We start from the raw sequence: 19,620 nt of genomic DNA on the forward strand, positions 1-19,620 counted from the left end.
ATCAGGGGCCCTGGTGAACAAGCAGGTCGGAACTTAGATTCTGCGCTCCTGGGGAATTCTGGTCTGTGGAGCACTAGAGGCTACCGCTGGTTGGTCCCTAACATTTAGTAGGCATCTGTGAGCTCTCTTCTTGTTCTTCTACTTTATCCATATCCACGTCTTCTTCCGTATGGTGACTACTGTGTCTCCCTGGAGTCGGTTTCTCCTGTGAGGGTATATATTTTTTAATTGACCCTGTTTGGGAAGCCTTAGTCCCTGCTCCCTTTGATACTTTGTTTTTCATGCTGTCAGGGACCATTGCAATTTTCCGCAGTTCTGGGTTTTTTTTGGGGGAGGGGGGTCTATTTTTGATTTGATATCAAAATTTGTTGTCTTCCATGACATTTGGGGGGGATTTGTACTGTCCTGACATTTGGGGGGTATTTGTACTGTCCTGACATTTGGGGGGATTTGTACTATCCTGACATTTGAGGGGATTTGTACCGTCCTGACATTTGGGGGGATTTGTACTGTCCTGACATTTGTGGGGGGATTTGTACCATCCTGACATTTGGGGGGATTTGTACCATCCTGACATTTGGGGGGATTTGTACCGTCCTGACATTTGAGGGGATTTGTACCGTCCTGACATTTGGGGGGATTTGTACCGTCCTGACATTTGGGAGGATTTGTACCGTCCTGACATTTGGGAGGATTTGTACCGTCCTGACATTTGGGGGGATTTGTACCGTCCTGACATTTGGGGGGATTTGTACCGTCTTGACATTTGGGGGGATTTGTACTGTCCTGACATTTGGGGGGGATTTGTACTGTCCTGACATTTGGGGGGATTTGTACTGTCCTGACATTTGGAAGGATTTGTACCATCCTGACATTTGGGGGGATTTGTACTGTCCTGACATTTGGGGGGGATTTGTACCGTCCTGACATTTGGGGGGATTTGTACTGTCCTGTCATTTGGGGGGGATTTGTACCGTCCTGACATTTGGGGGGATTTGTACCATCCTGACATTTGTGGGGGGATTTGTACTGTCCTGACATTTGGGGGTATTTGTACCATCCTGACATTTGGGGTTATTTGTACCATCCTGACATTTGGGGGGATTTGTACCGTCCTGACATTTGGGGGGGATTTGTACTGTTCTGACATTTGGGGGGATTTGTACCATCCTGGCATTTCAGGGCATCAATAATGAGATCGATCGTCAATACATCAGGATTGATCGATTATCACATACACATCCCATCATTTGTAGACTCTATAACTTTCCCACACATACACGGATTCGGGTTATTTTTACCACAGAAATGTAGCGGATTAAACGTTTGGCCTTAATTTATGAAGAAAGATTATCTATTTGCAAAATGATATATCAGAGATTAAGAAGAACATATATTTTTTTTAAATTTCTCGTCTTTTTTTAGTTTATATAGCAAAAAGCAAAAAATTCCACCAAAAGAAAGCTCTATTTGTATTTGAAAAAGATGATAAAACATGTATATGGCTACAGCGTTGCATGACTGAGTAACTGCATTGAAAGCTGAAGAGAAGCCTGGGCAGGACGGGGGTTAAAGTGTCCAGTATTGAGGAGGTCCAACACCGGGAATGGCAGCACTGCAGGCAGAAGGGTCGGCTATACAGTAACAAAGTAACAGATTTATTGTAGGATTGGCGCGGCTTTATCATTTTTTTAGTATTACAATTTGACTCTTTTCTGTGAATTTATTCCTTGTATACTTTCTCCATCCTGTTTTCTAAAATTTGTCTGTGATGGTCACCAGAGAACAAGGTGAGAACGACTTCTCCCCTGCTGCGGCTGTACATCCGGAGATGTCTGTTCTCTTCCGATACGTACCAGTTTTTGATCAAGACTCTGAGCCTTGCGTAGGGTTCTGCGCTATCATAGAAGGCCAACTCGTGGTCGTCGTTGGATTTCGACTGACTGATTTCTACGTGATCGGGATCGTCAATGTAGATCAGGTCCTCTTCTCCGTCCATGGCAAAGTTATTGATCATTTTTGTACCGGAGGCATCTATGAGGTTATACGCGTCTTTTCCTTCTCCTCCGTGAAGAACGTCGTGTCCACCCATTGGCTGGATAAGATCGTTGCCTCCTGCACCGTTGAGGTAGTTGTCGTCATCGTTTCCTACAAGAACGTCATCATAGCTGGTGCCCAGTATATTCTCCATCCCAAAGTAGAGGTCTCCCTCAGCGTCTGTGCCTGATCCGAAGCCGAGATGCAAACTGACAAACACACCGGATTCACTGCTGATGTTCCCTAAGAACAGTAAGGTATCTGACCCTGTGCCTCCATAAACTGTATCAGCTCCTGGACCCGGATAGATGAGGTCGTTCCCTGCTTCACCAAGAATGAGGTCTTCTCCTTCACCTCCATGGACTTGGTCATCTCCAGGTCCACCTGAAAGGTAGTCTTTCCCACCCGACCCTTGGAGAACATCATTCCCATCTTCACCACAGAGTAGATCTGTATTTTTACCCCCTACAATCGTGTTATTCAAAGAATTGCCATCAACAAAGTTTCTTTCCTGAAGAGATCCGTACACGGTTGGCAAAGATTGAAGACTTTCTGCCGAGAGATCGAGATGTAACTCTTTATTGTAAAGCCTGTAGTCTGAAAGTAAGGGCTGCACCTCTAAGGTCTCCTCTGAGAAGGTGAACCACACGTCATTGGTCTGAACTATCAAATGTCTGTCATTTTCACTTCTGCCAAAATGAATCAGGTAACAACGCCATTTGGCAACTGACGGGGCAGTTAACACCACGTGCCTAATGGTTGGAACAGAACCTGTCTGTATTGTACACTGGATATCTCTAAAGTTGACGTCAAGAACAAGATAATCCACTTTTTGGTCAGTTGCCCGATTCTCGATATCGTAGCTGCCTTCGTAGTTTTTTCTTAGTTGGTAGGTATCGCTTCCATCTCCACCAGTCAACGATGCTCCATTTGTCTCTGGGTCTATGTAGTTGTCTTTTTCATTGCCATATATCTCAACGTATCCAGGAGGCCCAATTATCTTGGTTGCCCCTTGATACACGCCAGACCTGGTGTCTAGAACCTCCGTACCTTCTGTATCTCTGGATTTATCGATGGCATAGACAACGGGTTTGGTTCCACTGGGAATGCTAAAGATTACTCCATCCTCTGTCCGAAACTGTAAATGTCTGTATTTTTCTAACGCGAACCAAGAAAGAATGATAATGTCACAGTTTTCACTACTTCGAATATAAAGATCACGATGTACAGACAAAAGGAGACCCGATATTGCATAACGCATTTTAACGGTGAAACTCAGAGAGCTGTATTTCTCCTTAATATACAGAACATCCATCATGCCATCGTCTGCAAAATTATTAATGAAGATGGTACCCTGGCCACAAGCAATGATGTATGTATCACTGCCATCTCCTCCTGTTACAGAGCCTCCACCTTGGCTTTTTTTAATGAAGTTTGCTTTATCGTTTCCTTGGATAGAATCATGGTGTGAGGAGCCAATCACAGTCATTATATGTTCGTTTCCAGAAATGGTGTTCAAGTCAATATTGACTCCTTCTTCGGAGTCGCTATAGTCCAATATCAGTGGGCTGATTTCTGGCTCTGCCGTTGTATTGGAAACCTGAAATACGGCAAAATCTTTGGTTTTGAATATGATGTGCTGCCATTGCCATCCTCTCTTCCAGTCTTTGACGATGACACAGATCTTCCCATTGGAGTCCCATATCTTCAGAGAAAGTGGGGGCTCTATTTTGACTTTTAGGCTTCCAAGATACGCAGGCAACTCGACCATGTCCATTAAGTCATCATTTGCAAAATTATCGATGGTATCACAGATCCCCTTTTCCTGTATAACATACATGTCTTTTCCCTCTCGACCGGCAACAGTATTTGCACCACCTCGTCCCTGGATCACATTGTTCAGCCGGTTTCCGTTTATATCGTCATCAAAGTTTGTTCCTATGACATGAACTACTGTTTTCCAAGCTGAGTTTTGAAGGTCAATGTTTCTGAGAGAATCTTGACTTGAAAAATCGATGGTCACTGGCTGTAATTCGACTTTTCCAGTGAACTGGACTTGCCCAACATCAAATAAAACTCCGTCTGAAGTTTTAAAGCTCATGTGCTGGTATTCCGCTCCAAGAAACCAATTTTTAATCCATACTTCATGAAGATTGTTGTGAAAGAGCTTGAGATCGTTTCCTATTTTGCTAGCATCCAATTGTGGAAACGTAATGTTGAAAACTAAAAGGTCCATCAGTTTGTCGGTTGCTTGGTTATAAATCTCAGTTTTCCCTCCATCAAGGGGAACGTAGTAAGTGTCTTGACCGTTCCCACCATGGACAAAACTCATCTGTGGACCTAAAAAAAATATATCGTTGCCATTGCCACCATAAAGCTCGTAGTGATATTTATCAAGAGTGTAAGAAAAGTCTTTGATGATATTTTGTTGCACAGCAAAGAAGCGGTTGGCTTTGGCATTGCCTATGTAGGTGCCATATAAGGATTTGTCATCTAACGTCTCGGAAGAAATGACCTCCTCTGTTTCTAGAGGAATGAACCATAAAGCGGTTGCAGTTTTCTGTTGCAATGTAATATTTACAGCTTCTCCGATTCCCAAGACTACATCATCAACTTCACAGTCCTTCTCAAACTGGATCACTTTTTCAATTCTTTTCGAGGTAACGGGATCAGTCCAAGTAATTTTCATTGAACTGTGGTCTGTTAGCTCAACTCTTAGGTTGCCACCATAGGCAGACCTTTCCCCTTGAGTAAAGTCTATCTTTTTGTGGCATGCATCCCCATCATTTTCATCTAAGATCTTGAAGTAATTTTCAGCAGTCTGCAGCTTGCGCACGGTGTCCATGTCCTTTGCATGTTCCTCTTCCAGGCTGTAAACATTATAGATCATTCCATAGACATCTATCTGTTTCAGTATTTCCAGAAAACCTTTGGCCACATCTTTTACGGCTAGGACAACCCCTTCACTAACAGCCGTAAATTTTTTCCATCCACTGGCATCTGGAGGTAAAGCATCGAGCTTCTTCTTAATGTCGTGGTAGAGCGGATCAATAACTAGACGTATGATCGTTAAAGCGACAGTCACTGGAAGCATTTCCGGACCAGCCAGGGCTGTGATAAATATAGCTCCATCCAGCACCGCATCGGCTATGCCTACGGAACTGTTTTGGTTGAGGTCCTCATATATATTAAAGGCAGTAAAAGCAGCTGAGAGGATGGGAATTTCCCTAGCAACACTGCCAACTTTGGATATACTACTTGTGAACTCTTCGGCTGCAGTTTCCTCTAGACGTGTAGAAATTTTCACTATCGATTTTTGGGCAATGTCGCCAACAAAACCATTAACCGCCTCATTGACACCGACCATTTCGGTCACTCCGTGCACACCTTGCACTAACGTGACGCCTCCTTCCCATTTCCGACCCTCAGCAAACATCTGGTTTGCAGCTTGAAAACCCATCAAAGTCCCATAGATTCCCAAGCCATGGTTTATTTTGCCGGCGACCGAATGGCTTTCTCCAAAGTATGAGTTGAGTACATCTTCTGATTTCAAAGTGTCCTTCATAACGGGCATTAAAATCTCCTTTGTGTCCGAAGGGTCTTGTTTATTCTGCAGAACTATCTTGATGCCTCCTTCGTATCTCTCAACCGACTTCATTTTCTGGTATCTGGACAGGTCCTCTGCTGTCTGTTCTCCGATTTCGGCACTTATTTTCTCTACAAGTTCCTTCCGGTCTTCCATCATCTTCAAGCGGAATTCTGTCTCGAGAGAATTTTCTCTCCCTTGCTTTTCAATGGTCAGAAGATCATTTCTTTTTTCTTCAGATAAAGGCCTTCTTTGTGTCTCCGAGACTATGGGGTCTAGTGGCCGGATCACACCCTCCATTTTTGTTTTTACTAGGTCTAACGGCATTGGTTCCGGATGACTGGATTCCGGACTGCTCTTAAAGTCTTGCCGTTTTTCTGGATTGTCCATTTCTTCACAACAGACAGTGTTTTCTTTTTGATCTGCCCCCGCACGTTCTGATCATACGTCTCGTAGTCTAGTCCTATAGCAGCGTGGTTTCCTGCCCACGTCCTCCCTCTCGTCATCGGGTTGTGGTGACGGAACTCCCTCCACGACTGGTGAAGATCCCACAGTTGACGATTGACGATAAACATCTCTGGGTTCCTGACAGACTCGGATATATGGGTCGCCAGAACAGCCATTCCATCGTAAGGAGTAATTTGCCCAATTTCACCTTCTCTACCACTGACCCATTTTTCCGCCATGTCCACAAATTTGCCTTTGTTCTTCATGTTTTCCCCCATTTCCTTATAGGTAACGTGATTTATGTTTGTTTTTCGATTCCCCCCCTCCCCTCCCTCCTTCTCTTTATTTTGAATATCATTTTTATGTTTTTTGACTTCCGGAACTTGTTCTTCGTCCGTGGTCCCATGCAGGTTCACGTAAAAGTCGTCCATGTTTATGCTGTAGACGTAATGTTTAAATCGAAAATACCGTTTGTAATTTGCCATTTCAGTTTCGATTTTCTCGAAAATGGTCTCCCCCTGATTTTGGTTACGGTATACTCTTTTTACTTTCCGCCACGTGTCTTTCAGTTTGATATTTTTGTCTAGCCGTACGCCATCTTTCTGCAATTGCGCTCTGTATTTTTGGAGCAGTTCCCATCGTTTTGAATTTGAGGTTTGTATTATATATTTAATGTTTTTTAACAGTCCATCCATACTGTCTACAGTTGACACGTCCACAGGTTCAGCAGACCCGGATTCTGTATAGACCTGGAGCCTTTGGATATTCAGATCTTCATCGCCAACCTTCGATTCAAAATGATCCTTTGTGGTCTCTTTCATAACCTGGTCAAGGTGGTCGTCCGAAATACTGTAAGTCTTTCCTCCCTCCGTATAATACAGGTTGATTGGAATGTTTTTTGGAGCCAGCGGGTCATACTCCACAGCCAGGTTCGGGTTCTTCTGCCACTCTGGGATTCTTCTTTTTGCGTCCCTCACGTCTCTGAGATTGTTGTCTTTGTTGATCTTGTGCGTCGGATTGTACCTGTACTCAATTTCTGGGTCGCCTGAGTCCCTCGTCAATTTTCTTCCATCCTCTTCAACTATGACCTCAACTGTGCGAGCCGAAACCCGACCGACGGTGATTTTTCTGTTTTCCATTTCTAGGAAAAACTTTTTTAAAAAGTCTTCCCCTTCATCTCCAGCTCCTACGTTACAGGAAACTAGACTTATCTTTTTAATGGCGCCTTGATTTGAGGACCAGTGTAGAGGAGATGTGGGTTCCAGAAGTTTAGCAATGACTTCTGCCAGCTGATCGGCCGTTTTCCCACCCACTGACACCTTTCCTTCTCTGTGGCCTCCATGCCCCACCACAGAAAGTTTGGTGTTTTCCGTTATCTCGACAGCGTTGCTTCCCTCGGGTTTCCGTAGTCTGAACTGTCCGGACTTCTCATCCCATTCTAGGAGGGTTTTTGGTCGCCCCCCGGGTGTTTCCTTATTGTACAAGAAATCTGCGGAACTTTGGACGGTGTCATCTCGCTCAAGTTGGATGATAATTTGATGATCATAGGCGTCAAGCGGGGGTGTTTCTGTCAGATCGACGTCATCATTTCTGTTCGCGGAGCTGGACGCCACCTGTGGAGAACATACATGTGGATGAGATGAGGCTTCTGAAAAGACGGGGCATTATTCCTTCCACTGACACCAATGATGGGGCACTATTCCTTCCAGTGACACCAATGATGGGGCACTATTCCTCCCACTGACACCAATGATGGGGCATTATTCCTCCCACTGACACCAATGATGGGGCACTATTCCTTCCAGTGACACCAATGATGGGGCACTATTCCTCCCACTGACACCAATGATGGGGCATTATTCCTCCCACTGACACCAATGATGGGGCACTATTCCTTCCACTGATACCAATGATAGGGCACTATTCCTCCCACTGACACCAATGATAGGGCACTATTCCTCCCACTGACACCAATGATGGGACACTATTCCTCCCACTGATACCAATGATGGGGCACTATTCCTCCACCTGACACCAATGATGGGGCACCATTCCTCCCACTGACACCAATGATGGAGCACTATTCCTCCCACTGACACCAATGATGGGGCACTATTCCTCCCACTGACACCAATGGTGGGGTACTATTCCTTTACACAGACACCAATGATGGGGCACTATTCCTCCCACTGACAAAAAATGATGGGGCACTATTCCTCCCACTGACACCAATGATGGGACACTATTCCTCCCACTGACACCAATGATGGGACACTATTCCTCCCACTTACACCAATGATGGGGCGCTATTCCTCCCAATGACACCAATGATGGGGCACTATTCCTCCCACTGACACCAATTATGGGGCACTATTCCTCCCACTGATACCAATGATGGGGCACTATTCTTCCTCCTACTGACACCAATGATGGGGCACTATTCCTCCCACTGATACCAATGATGGAGCACTATTCCTCCCACTGACACCAATGATGGGGCACTATTCCTCCCACTGACACCAATTATGGGGCACTATTCCTCCCACTGATACCAATGATGGGGCACTATTCTTCCTCCTACTGACACCAATGATGGGGCACTATTCCTCCCACTGATACCAATGATGGAGCACTATTCCTCCCACTGACACCAATGATGGGGCACTATTCCTCCCACTGACACCAATGATGGGGGACTATTCCTCCCACTGATACCAATGATGGGGCACTATTCTTCCTCCTACTGACACCAATGATGGGGCACTATTCCTCCCACTGACACCAATGATTGGGCACTATTCCTCCCACTGATACCAATGATGGGGCACTATTCCTCCCACTGATACCAATGATGGGGCACTATTCCTCCCACTGACACCAATGATTGGGCACTATTCCTCCCACTGACACCAATGATGGGGCACTATTCCTCCCACTGATACCAATGATGGGGTACTATTACTCCCACTGATGCCCCCCTAAAGTCTAAAGGGCGGTACACTGGCCCTTTGTTTAGAACGTCTGGAGACCCCCGTCTTAGAATGAATGGGACACGTACATTAATAAAGGATCTTTATGGTGTCACGGCCGGTAAGTGATCAGGAAATCTCTGCAATACATTTCACAGAAGAATACATCTTGATGGCGGTGGAAATCCTGTGAGGAGCTCGACTCCAAGTGTTTGGCTTCAGTGCCATGCAGCTGTGTCAGCCCTGCCTGGGTTCTCCTCTACTTGGTCCACAACATCTCCCTCCTTCTCATCTCGATAAAACGAGGAGGAAGAGTTCTGTACCCCATAGTGCTCTGGGGGTCCTTTGTCATCTATAAACCTGTTAAGATATATTTTCACATTTCCACTAAGAGCCTGCGGCACGGTCAGGCATCATTGTTATGGGAAGAGGGGTTAGAGCAGACCTGGGCAAACTGTGGCCCCAGGGTTGAATCTGGCCCCATGGCTGTCCCTGTCTAGCTCTGGATGCCTCACCGAGGAAGCTGACGGATGTTCATGTGGAGAGACCTGGAAGGAGAAGGCCTGAGCAGCTGATCGGTACAGTGGGGAGGCTCGGTTATGGCGGGAGACCATTGCCTAGGAGATGTCTGGCTGCTACTCAGCCAGGTTTTTCCTGTGTTAGCGCCTCCACTCTGCAAACCCTGGAAGCCATTCACCTGTAGCGCCCTCTAGTGTGCTACTAGAATAGTGTAGGCAAATCTAATGTGTATGACTCATGGTAGTCTATGATTAAGGCTGGGTTACTGCAGGTAAAGCTGGATGACGTAGCTAGTTGGGCTCTATCACCTCCACCTGGTTCTAGAGGACCATTGAAGCTTCCAGAAGCCAGTGGGCAGAAGGGGTGGAGACCTAATCTGCATGTTTGTGGGAGTCTAAACAATCCCAGGTTAGGAGGCCCTGGAAGAGTGGTGAGGCCAACCCATAAATATGGGAGAGTCGGGCCAGCTGAGAAGTTGGGTGAAAGATGGGGTGCTGAGGAGGCTGTCAGTGGCCTGGGAGGGGTCCCCTAGATCTAAGGGGGCTGGTCTCCAGGCTGGGCTCGGGCTGGCTCAGGAGGATCCATTCAGTAGTATGGCATGAATGGGATCAAGGCCTGGGAGCAGAAGGAGCAAAAGGGACATCCAGGGATTCACAAGGGGAGAGACTGCCACATGTAGCAAGCTTTCAAAGGACAGCGTTGGGCTCAATCCTTTATCCTTCAGCCTTTTTATTTATTGATGTAACACCTTGATCCTAAAAAGGAAAAAAAAATCTGCTGCCGTAGCTGATTATTAAGTTTGGCTTTCGTTTGTTAGTGTAGCTAAATCTGTTAGTCCGCCTAAAACTCCTTTCCCCCCCGGCTGGCAATGCTGCTGTACAAAGGTGTCTCTGTTGCTCCTTCGCCCAGAGTGGGGGCGTTCTCACGCAGGATGGTGTGTTTTTGGCCACCAGGTGAAAGGGGGGAGAAAAAAGCCTAAAAAAGAAAACGAAGGCATCTGGCGATGGGTGAGGTGCAATATGATGGGTTTGGGTTGTTGACTGACCTGCTCTATGGCGTTCTGGTCTCCTCGATTGATTGCCTCCGTCCACCTCTGTATAGTCTCACTTCCAAACCTGCGAAGAAACGGCGACAAATAAAGACTCGCTTCGTTGTCATCTTAAAGCGCAACTCCAGAAAAAAAACCCCCAAAAAACATTTCCCGTGAGGGCGGGCTGTGCCCACGCTGCACCGGTCAACTGCTGTTTTTTTTCTAGGGGTGAGGAGAAAGCCTATACTCACCCAATCCTTGTATCCACCGGAAAACAGCGCTCCCCCATAGTCCTGCAGTGGACTGTTCCTGGTCTCTGGAGCCTGCTCTGGACTTGGTGACATCAGGAACAGTCCACTATTCAAGACCTCTGGGGGGGTGCCGGACCGGTCTTCTGCTGGGAGGATTAGGTAAGTAGATCTCCGCTTTCCTCTCCCCTAGAAAACAAATTTACATTTATCCGCTTCCCCGCCGCCCTATAGAAGAAATACGGCTACGGGGGGCCGGCTGAGCAAATCCTTGTGTATATATATATATATATGTGATTTCGCATTTCTAGATAGGGGCTGCGCGTGCACGCTGCGCTGCCATTGGCAGCTACAGATGTTGATCACCGGGTCCCGGCCGGAGATTCCCCCCCCTTCCCCCCTGGTACCCGGCGACTGCCGATAAACAGTGACAGGGGAGAGACCTGAGTGTAAGCACCACAAATCTCTCTCCTGCCAGCAAGGACATGCTGCTTTGTATCTCTCTGCATAGCATGTCTCCCAACACACAGCACACAGGTAACCCTTTGACCAGGGGCGGACTGACAACTCATGGGGCCCCCGGGCAATAGGGGATAAGGTGGCCCCCGTGTCCTTGCCTAAACTCAAAAAAGCCTATGAAACAGGTACCAGGGGCATCTCATGGGGCCCCCTACTGACCTCGGGCCCTCCCGAGTTTCCAAATGGTCAGTCCGCCCCTGCCTTTGACCCCCCCCATGGTAACTCTCCTGCCAGCAAGGACATGCTGCTTTGCATCTCTCTGCACAGCACAGCCATCCAAAGCAGTGTGAGTACAGTGAAGCACAAAGACACAGCACACAGGTAACTCTTTGACCGCCCCTATGGTAATTCTCCTGCCAGCAAGGACATGCTGCTTTGTATCTCTCTGCACAGCATGTCTCCCTAGTAAAACAGCACACAGTTAACCCTTTGATCGCCCCTCATGTTAACCCCTTCCTGCCCAGTGCCATTAGTACAGTGTCAGGGCTTTTTATTGGCACTGATCACTGTGTTGGTGTCACTGGGGATGTCAGTGACACCAAGTCAGTCCCCCCCCCCCAGTGTCAGAATGTCCGCCGCAGTCCCGCTATAAGTCGCTGATCGCCGCCATGATTAGTATAAAAAAATCCCCGTATCTATCCTGCCATTTGTAAACGCTATAACTGTCACGTAAACCAATTAATTGTGAATTTTTTTTAGCGAAGACACGGAGCGGAATACATTTTGGCCGAAATTTATGACGAAATTAAAAAAAATTTTTATTGTTTTTTTTTGCAAAATTGTCATTTTGTTTTTGTTTATAACGTCGAAAAAAACAAAACAAAACCTCAAAGGGGATCAAATACCACCGAAAGAAAGCTCCATTCGTGGGGAAAAAAAGGACGGAAATTTCATCTGGATGCGGCGTTGCACAACCGCGCAATTGTCAGGTAAAGTGATGCAGCGCGGTATGGCAAAAAATGGCCTAGTCAGGAAGGGGGGGATTTTCTGGAGAGGGAGGGGTTGAAGTACAAAAATAAAAAATAAAAAATTCCTTTAAATATCATGCCTGGGGGGGAGGAAATCCTCTGGGGGGGAGGGGTTAAGCTGTGCAGCCTGCATGGGGAAGCTGCTGAAGGCACACAGGGGGATCATTTCAGGATAGAGAGTGATCGGTACCCAATGCTCACTGTGTTCATTCAGGAAATGAAGGGACATATCTACCCCCCCAGTAGCTGTCCCTTCATTTCCTGAATCAACACAGTGAGCATTGGGTACCGATCACTCCTGTGTCCATTCATCACTGCACTGTATCTGCTATGCTTCAGATTGTGAATGAACAGGAACCCTCTGAGCGCCTCCTACTCATTCATCTGCGCAGCCGAGGGACTGACCAATCTGCGCCCTCATTCCTTTTCTCTGTCTGAAATGTGACACATCAGGAGTTTCTTTAGACCCCTGATCTTTCACTAAAGCCCCTCCCCCAACAGGGCAGCTAAAAAAATGTACAATAAGTAAGCAAATAAAAAAATAAAAACTCAAAAAAATAAAAAAAAAGTAAGGACTGATTCACATGTGCTTTGGTCCCTGAAGAGCAGCCAGCATTTGGATCTCTCTTCAGATGCGCATTTCCTCCTCCCCGCCTGCTTCAACCAGCGCAGCAACGCACCCGCGGCATTTTACTGAAAATATCCTTTGATATTTTTTTTGGGGGGGGGTTGGGTTCCTGTCAGGCAGGCTGTATGGCGCCCCGCGATATCTAACAGCCGCCCCGGTGAATGCACGCGGTTGCAGCGTGGTGCCGCGGCCACTACTAGGCGAACTAGGCAACCTCCTAGGGCGCACTGCTGCCTGGGGCGCAACCACGGCCGCTGGCTTCCCTACTCTCCACCATGGCCATATATAGGGGGGGTGCTGGGGCGGAGCTTACAGGCTGGGGCAACTGTACACAATGAAGGGGGGGGTAACGATCATTTGTGCTGGATGGGGGGCTATTTATGCTGGGATGGGTAATAGGGATAACGGGGGAGGGGTGATTTGTGGAGAAGGAATAGGGGGATACGTGCTAGGAGTAGGAGGGAGGTTTTGGGGAGGAGGTTTGGGGGGATTTCTACTAAAACGGCATGGGTGGGGGCAGGGGCGGACTGACCATTCAAGCACTCGGGCACTGCCCGGGGGCCCGGGCTCAATAGGGGGCCCCATGAGATGCCGCTGGTACCTTTCATTGGCTTTTTCATAGGCTTTTTTTGGGTGTGGGCGAGGACACAGGGGCCCCATAATCCCCTAAAACCGGGGGGACCCATGAGTTGTCAGTCCGCCCCTGGGTGGGGGGGTAAGATGGGAGGATTTCATGCTCGGAGGGGTCATTTGGAGGGATTTGGGGGAATTTTCCCTAGGTGGGGGGGGGGATGAAGGAAAAGGACTGGTGCTGGGAGAGGAGATTGGGGGGATCTGTGTTAGGAGAGGTAATCAAGGGGGATTTGTACTAGGAGGGGGGGATGGGGGGGATTTGTGTTCGATCGATGCCAAAAATTTTGCCATTTCTGCCGGAGGAGGGAGACTTCCGAGCACAACTGAGAGACGGGCGGGACAGTCACATGACTCTACACACCACACCTACCGGAGGTTCTCTTGTCTGCTGCCACGCCCGGAAATAACGGATCGAATGTATTCCAAGTTCTGAAATTTTTGGGGCGCTGCAAACAAAAAATGAGATGGTGAGAAAAATCGACCAACCAGGCCGGTTCTGACATTCCTCTCCTACATGTGAAAGTCGTTGGTTTGGCCAGAACCCCCAAACATTTTATGTACATATACCGCACTCAGCGTAAACGAGTCCACCCCTTTGGAAACGTAAGATGTTACTCGATCTCTCAGTGAACACAAGAACGATCTCCACCGTCGGGACGGATCCGAGGTCAATCGAACGTTTGTTCGGCTCATGGCATGGAAGGAAGGTTCATAATAGAACATCGATGACAAAATCTTCCATTTTACTCCAATTAGTTGATGCGAAAGTGAACACACCCCTCAGCTTTTTTGTGCATGGGCTTTAGGAGAGGCTTCCTTGGTGGACGACACCCATGCCTGCCATTCCTCTGCAGTGCACACCATATGGTGTCATGGGAAACTTCTCTAGCGAACTGCGGTGAACTTGCTTGGCGATTTTCTTCAACCCTTCTCGTCAGAAGACGCTCCTGTTGTGGTGTTCACTTCCGTTGACGGCCTGGACGTCTCTGTGAGATGGTTGCAGTTCCATCTTTGTATCACTTTTGCTCCAGTATTCTGACCAGTAAGTAAAGCTTTGCCGATCTCCTTGTCTCCTTCACCTTTCTGGTGTCAAGAAATGATTTTCTCTCTCAGGCCTTGTGACATTTCTCTTCCACGTGGTGCTAACAGCATGAAATGGGCAGGGTTTTCTTTGTTAGGTAACGCCCTTTTATAATCACCTGTCTGCTGGATGCCTGTTTACTGAATATTTAGACTCACCTGGAGCGTTTCCCTTTAGTTTATTGAGTTGAAAGAAACAATGTTTCCTTTTAGTTTCTTTCCGGATGGGCGGAGCTCTTTCCCGAGATAAAAGAAAAAAAAATTCCTTTTACTTTCTTTCCCAAGATAAAAGAAACAATGTCTCCTTTTAGTTTCTTTCCCAAGATAAAAGAAACAAAGTTTCCTTTTAGTTTCTTTCCTGAGATAAAAGAAACAATGTTTTCTTTTAGTTTCATTCCAGAGATAAAAGAAACAGAGTTTCCTTTTAGTTTCTTTCCTGCGATAAAAGAAACAATGTTTCCTTTTAGTTTATTTCCCGAGATAAAAGAAACAAAGTTTCCTTTTAGTTTCTTTCCTGCGATAAAAGAAACAATGTTTCCTTTTAGTTTATTTCCCGGGATAAAAGAAACAGAGTTTCCTTTTAGTTTCTTTCCTGCGATAAAAGAAACAATGTTTCCTTTTAGTTTATTTCCCGAGATAAAAGAAACAGAGTTTCCTTTTAGTTTCTTTCCTGCGATAAAAGAAACAAAGTTTCCTTTTAGTTTATTTCCCGAGATAAAAGAAAAAAAGTTTCCTTTTAGTTTATTTCCCGAGATAAAAGAAACAAAGTTTCCTTTAGCTCTGGGGAAAGTGACAGCTAACCCTGTGAGCTACAGTAAAGAAAAAAAGCGGGCAAGTGCACTTCGTATTGCGAAAAAAATTCGTAAAAAATTTGTTAAAATATTTGTAAAAAATCTGTAAAAAAATTCATAAACCGAGGCGTTATTTTCAACGGATTTTCAAAATCACGTTCAGGATTATCCAATAGGAATCTTACCTTCATTAATGTCCTTGGTGCCGTCCAATGAGGGGAACATCAGCAGAAGAAGGAGGAGCCCCATCCCAGCGTGAGACCAAGAAGTCCTCATGTCCGGACCGCGCCAAATCACCAACCGCCCAACGCACAGAAATCCGGAAATTCCCCAACGGCGGTCCTCAGCGAAGATTCTACCAACCAGAAATATCAATTATGGGGCAAAGTAGGCGAATCGGATAAAATGCATTAAAAAGAATTCTCAATTTCTTGCTGCGCATTCCCATATGGAAGAGAAATATATTTCCAACATATTTAGAAAACAAAATGATACATGCGACATCTATTTACAATATGTTGGCCGACACAAATATATTTTACAGACGTATTCCAAAAATGTAAATTAAAATATATTTTCCAAAGGTGTATATTTAAAACTATCTTTTTTCAAATATATTATCCAGATATTTTTGAACATCTAAAAAAATGCTTTTAAATGTAGATTTTTAAATATAAATACATTCCAAATGACACTATGAAATAGTAAAATGAAACTATGAAATATATTCCAGCGCGTGTTCTGAATTATTATTATTATACAGGATTTATATAGCGCCAAAGGGTTTGCTCAGCGCTGTACATTATAGTGGGGACAGAACATGAGACAAGACAGTAACAATACAATACACGAGGGGTGCGAGGGCCCTGATCCTGGGAGCTTACAATCTAGGAGGGAGGGGATGGTGGTACAGGAGGAAGTGGCTGTGGGGGATGGAGTGGTGGGAGGAGTGGAGGAGGTCGGCAGGTTAGCAGGGGGTGGGGTAGGCTTCCCTGAAGAGGTGGGTTTTCAGGGTGCGCCTAAAGGAGAGGAGAGTAGGTGATAGTCTGATGGATTGGGGTAGGGAGTTCCAGAGGATGGGAGAAGTCCTGGAGAAGTCCTGCAGTCGGGCGTGGGAGGAGGAGACCAGGGAGCAAGATAGAAGGAGGTCCTGTGAGGAGCGAAGAGTGCGGGTTGGGTGGTATTTGGGTATCAGGTCGGTGAGGTAGTTTGGGGCGGAGTTATGAATGGCTTTGTACGTCAGTGTTAGTAGTTTGAATTTAATGCGTTGGGCAATCGGGAGCCAGTGGAGGGATTGGCAGAGGGGGGTGGAGGACACTGAGTGGAGGCCAGTGGAGGGAATGACAGAGGGGGGTGGAGGACACTGAGTGGAGGCCAGTGGAGGGATTGGCAGAGGGGGGTGGAGGACACTGAATGGAGGCCAGTGGAGGGAATGACAGAGGGGGGTGGAGGACACTGAGTGGAGGTCAGTGGAGGGATTGGCAGAGGGGGGTGGAGGACACTGAGTGGGGGCCAGTGGAGGGATTGGCAGAGAGGGGTGGAGGACACTGAGTGGAGGCCAGTGGAGGGATTGGCAGAGGGGGGTGGAGGACGCTGAGTGGAGGCCAGTGGAGGGATTGGCAGAGGGGGGTGGAGGACACTGAGTGGAGGCCAGTGGAGGGAATGACAGAGGGGGGTGGAGGACACTGAGTGGAAGCCAGTGGAGGGATTGGCAGAGGGGGGTGGAGGACACTGAGTGGAGACCAGTGGAGGGAATGACAGAGGGGGGTGGAGGACACTGAGTGGAGGCCAGTGGAGGGAATGACAGAGGTAGGTAGAGGACACTGAGTAGAGGCCAGTGGAGGGAATGACAGAGGGGGGTGGAGGACACTGAGTGGAGGCCAGTGGAGGGAATGACAGAGGGGGGTGGAGGACACTGAGTGGAGGCCAGTGGAGGGATTGGCAGAGAGGGGTGGAGGACACTGAGTGGAGGCCAGTGGAGGGAATGACAGAGGGGGGTGGAGGACACTGAGTGGAGGCCAGTGGAGGGAATGACAGAGGGGGGTGGAGGACACTGAGTGGAGGCCAGTGGAGGGATTGGCAGAGAGGGGTGGAGGACACTGAGTGGAAGCCAGTGGAGGGATTGGCAGAGGGGGGTGGAGGACACTGAGTGGAGGCCAGTGGAGGGATTGGCAGAGAGGGGTGGAGGACACTGAGTGGAGGCCAGTGGAGGGATTGGCAGAGGGGGGTGGAGGACACTGAGTGGAGGCCAGTGGAGGGATTGGCAGAGAGGGGTGGAGGACACTGAGTGGAGGCCAGTGAAGGGATTGGCAGACGGGGGTGGAGGACACTGAGTGGAGGCCAGTGGAGGGAATGACAGAGGGGGGTGGAGGACACTGAGTGGAGGCCAGTGGAGGGAATGACAGAGGGGGGTAGAGGACACTGAGTGGAGGCCAGTGGAGGGAATGACAGAGGGGGGTGGAGGACACTGAGTGGAGGCCAGTGGAGGGAATGACAGAGGGGGGTGGAGGACACTGAGTGGAGGCCAGTGGAGGGATTGGCAGAGAGGGGTGGAGGACACTGAGTGGAGGCCAGTGGAGGGAATGACAGAGGGGAGTGGATTACACTGAGTGGAGGCCAGTGGAGGGAATGACAGAGGGGGGTGGAGGACACTGAGTGGAGGCCAGTGGAGGGATTGGCAGAGAGGGGTGGAGGACACTGAGTGGAAGCCAGCGGAGGGATTGGCAGAGAGGGGTGGAAGACACTGAGTGGAGGCCAGTGGAGGGAATGACAGAGGGGGGTGGCAGAAGCGGAGCGGTTGGTGAGGTGGATGAGTCTGGCCGCTGAGTTCAGGATAGACTGAAGCGGGGATAGTCTGTGATGAGGGAGGCCGGTGAGGAGGGAGTTGCAGTAGTCCAGACGTGAAATAATGAGGGAGTGGATGAGTAGTTTAGTAGTGTCTGGGGTGAGGAACGAGCGTATTTTGGAGATATTGCGGAGGCGGAGCCTGCATGAGTCTGCCAGCGATTGGACATGGGGTTGGAAGGACAGGTCTGAGTCTAGAGCAGGGGTGGGCAAACTTTTTGACTTGAGGGCCGCAATGGGTTCATATATTGGACCCGGGGGCCGGCCCAAGAGTAGATGAATGATGTGTATGTGTCATCCATAGTAAGCATAGTAATTAATCCCCCATATAGTAATTCATCCCCCATATAGTAATTAATCCCCCATAGTAATTAATCCCCCATATAGTAATTCATCCCCCATATAGTAATTCATCCCCCATATAGTAATTCATCCCCCATAGTAATTCATCCCCCATATAGTAATTCGTCCCCCATATAGTAATTCGTCCCCCATATAGTAATTCGTCCCCCATAGTAATTCATCCCCCCTATAGTAATTCATCCCCCATAGTAATTCATCCCCCATATTGTAATTCATCCCCCATAGTAATTCATCCCCCACATAGTAATTCATCCCCCACATAGTAATTCATCCCCCATATTAATTCATCCCCCATATTAATTCATCCCCCACATAGTAATTCATCCCCCACATAGTAATTCATCCCCCATATTAATTCATCCCCCATATTAATTCATTCCCCATATAGTAAGTCCCCCATATAGTAATTCATCCCCCATATAGTAAGTCCTCCATATAGTAATTCATTCCCCATATAGTAAGTCCCCCATATAGTAATTAATTCCCCATATAGTAAGTCCTCCATATAGTAATTCATTCCCCATATAGTAAGTCCCCCCTATAGTAATTCATCCCCCATATAGTAAGTCCCCCATATAGTAAGTCCCCCCCCTGTGTCAATTCACTTACCTTTGGTCCGCGCGTTCCTCTCGTATTTCCGCGCCGTTCTGGTGTTCAGGGAGGACTGTGAGAGGAGTTCGTCACGCTGCCCCGCCTACATCCTGGCTGCCCCGCCTACATCCTGACAGCTGCAGAGTCCTGACGTCCGAGAGGAGGGAGGGGGGCGGCCATCCGAGAGGAGGGGAGAGGAGGGGAGAGGAGGGAGGGGAGCGGGCGCCCGGCACACAGGAGAGCCGCATCTAAATTTGTAAAGAGCCGCGGCTTGCCGACCACTGGCCTTGCGGGAGCCTAGCTCCGCGGGCCGGATTAAAAGGTCCGCCGGGCCGTATACGGCCCGCGGGCCGTAGTTTGCCCATTG

General features: G+C 47.8%; 1 protein-coding gene across 1 annotated transcript; it reads right to left on the reverse strand.

The window, feature by feature from the left end:
- Positions 1–1,562: 1,562 nt before the first annotated feature.
- On the reverse strand, positions 1,563–15,704 carry LOC149436796 (uncharacterized). Its single transcript, XM_089661453.1, is given in 5 exon segments — positions 1,563–5,997; positions 6,000–7,683; positions 10,604–10,673; positions 13,955–14,030; positions 15,641–15,704. Coding segments are annotated over 5 exon segments (6,168 nt in total). The 3' UTR covers positions 1,563–1,723.
- Between the last annotated feature and the right edge of the window lie 3,916 nt (positions 15,705–19,620).

This window comes from Staurois parvus, unplaced genomic scaffold (genome assembly GCF_062004578.1).
Source record: "Staurois parvus isolate SC_StPar_1 unplaced genomic scaffold, SC_StPar_1.0 ptg001342l, whole genome shotgun sequence".
Classification (NCBI taxonomy): Eukaryota; Metazoa; Chordata; class Amphibia; order Anura; family Ranidae; genus Staurois; species Staurois parvus.